Source organism: Myodes glareolus, chromosome 9 (genome assembly GCF_982192425.1).
Source record: "Myodes glareolus chromosome 9, mMyoGla1.1, whole genome shotgun sequence".
Classification (NCBI taxonomy): Eukaryota; Metazoa; Chordata; class Mammalia; order Rodentia; family Cricetidae; genus Myodes; species Myodes glareolus.
In genome coordinates, this window is record NC_142034.1 from 50,062,515 (window position 1) to 50,065,050 (window position 2,536).

At 37.1% G+C, this 2,536-nt stretch overlaps 1 protein-coding gene across 1 annotated transcript; it reads left to right on the forward strand.

The window, feature by feature from the left end:
• Positions 1-1,096: 1,096 nt before the first annotated feature.
• On the forward strand, positions 1,097-2,044 carry LOC125403088 (olfactory receptor 1468-like). Its single transcript, XM_048438269.3, has one exon. The coding sequence runs from the start codon at positions 1,097-1,099 to the stop codon at positions 2,042-2,044; it is 948 nt and encodes a 315-aa protein (XP_048294226.3).
• Positions 2,045-2,536: the final 492 nt, after the last annotated feature.

Consider the following 2,536-nt stretch of genomic DNA (forward strand, 5'->3'; position numbering starts at 1 on the left):
GGGGAGAGTATGGAAGGAAGTGATAATATACTATATGAGCTACTCTAAAAGGGGAAGGAAAAAATTTTAACACCAGCATTGATGAAAAGAGAAATTCAAATGTCACTGTGAGACCCTAGGGGGATATACCACTGGCATATGTGAGATAATTAAACAATATTTCTGTCCCTGATAGGAACGCTTTCCTCATCCTTAGAACAACAGTGATAATGTGAGAAATAAATCAGAGAAGAGATGATGGAACTCCTCTATTAAATGTGTAAATGAAGCATGTTGAAGGAGAACAGAAAGGTCAAAAGACATAAGAATATGGACATGAATTGATATTACTTATATGTTCCAGTAAAGACAAGATGTGACCCTAATATATGAATATAATCTCACAGAAGGGAATGAATAAAATAGCAAGAGAATGAAGGGGAGAGTCTGTATAATATGTAACAGCCATTCAAGGTAAGAAAAAAATAAATGGATCAAATTCAGAAATTTCTGACACCAACTTGAATTTCTTTTACTATCCAAAGAGAGACTGGGGAGGGAGAAGAATGAGGGATGCTTTGGAAGACAAGAGAGCAAGGCCATGAATTTCTCTTGTAGCTTTTGATCTCCTGTCACACATGGAGTGGAAAGATTGTTAGTAAATAGTGGAGCAGACATCTGTACATTACAAAGACATACACATATGCGTTTGAAATGATTATCTAAGGCACTAGAGAACGCATGTTTTTCTTGAAACTTATACAAAATTATAATGAGAAAGTTTATCAGATTTTAAATAACATCAATATACCAAACAACATACAGTAAATTACAAATAAACCACTATTGAGCAGGCAGCAGGAAGGAGAAACATTAGTACACCTGACTCTCAGTACAAAATACATAGATTTCTATTGAAAAAGATGAGAGATGGAATCAGGTTAAGAAAAAGTTGAGAAAAATTCATTGATGTTTATAATAATTACAGGCATTTGGAGTTTGAGGATAAGTCACTATAATCATTATCATATGTGTTTTTGTAGAAATATATCCATAATATATGTTCATTGTTTTTTAAATTTAAAAGTGTCCTAATATTTTATCCTTAGGATAGTGGATGATAAGAATGATAATGAAAAACCAAACTATCATCTCTTCCTTCATCCTCCGGGGCCTGCCCATCCCCCCAGAGCACCAGCACCTGTTCTATGCCCTGTTCCTGGTCATGTACCTCACCACCGTCCTGGGGAACCTGATCATCATCATCCTCATTCTACTAGATTCCCATCTCCACACACCCATGTACTTCTTTCTCAGTAATTTGTCCTTATCTGACCTCTGCTTCTCCTCTGTCACAATGCCAAAGATGCTAAGGAATATGCAGAGCCAAGTTCCGTCCATCTCCTATGTAGGTTGTCTGACACAAATGTACTTTTTCATGTTTTTTGCAAACATGGAAAACTTTCTCCTTGTCATCATGGCCTATGACCGTTATGTGGCCATCTGCTTCCCCCTTCATTACACCAGCATCATGAGCCCCAAGCTCTGTGTGGGTCTGGTAGTGCTGTGCTGGGTGATTACCATGCTGCATTCCATGTTGCACACATTACTCCTGGCTAGATTGTCATTCTGTGAGGACAACATGATCCAGCACTTTTTCTGTGACATATCTGCTCTGTTCAATTTGGCCTGCTCTGACATTTTTATTAATGAACTAATGATATTTGTTTTGGCAGGGCCTGTTATTGTCATTCCATTCTTACTGATTATTGTGTCCTATGTACAAATTGTCTGCTCCATCCTAAAGGTTTCATCTGCTAGGGTTATCCACAAGGTCTTCTCCACCTGTGGCTCCCACCTGTCTGTGGTCTCACTGTTCTATGGGACAGTTATTGGTGTCTACTTATGTCCATCAACTAACAACTCTACTGTAAAAGAGACTGTGATAGCCTTGATGTACACAGTGGTAACTCCCATGCTGAACCCCTTCATCTACAGCCTGAGGAACAGAGATATGAAAAAAGCCCTGATAAGTGTCCTTTACAAGAAGAAAATCTCTTTATAATAGCAATACTGGGAATTTTACTTAATTTCATCTAGAAAATATATTATATTGATACTAATATTACAAAATGTATCTCTACAATTGAACCCATATCATAGACCATACTCCATCATAATTTAATTTGCAAAGGGGAGTTTTGCAAAGTAGTTCAGTTAGGGAAGTGGATCTTTGTTACTCACTGATATTATCCACTGTCTTTCAAGTGTGACTCTATAAAGCATTAGATAAGAGTCACTGTTATATCAATATTTCATCCCTTAGATTTCTTTTGTAACTGAAAACAGATTTTTCTCTGCACTCTCCCTAATGTTTAGGTGTGGGTCTCTGCATCTATTTTTATCAGTTGTTTGATGGAGTCTAACCAACACATTAGGCATCATTTTATTTATATTTTTTCTGACCTGTTCTGTTCTCTCTTAAGTCTTCAGGCCATTTTGCAGTTAGGTTACTCTCCCAGTTCTACTACTATAAGTCTTAGGAGATGGATGGTTC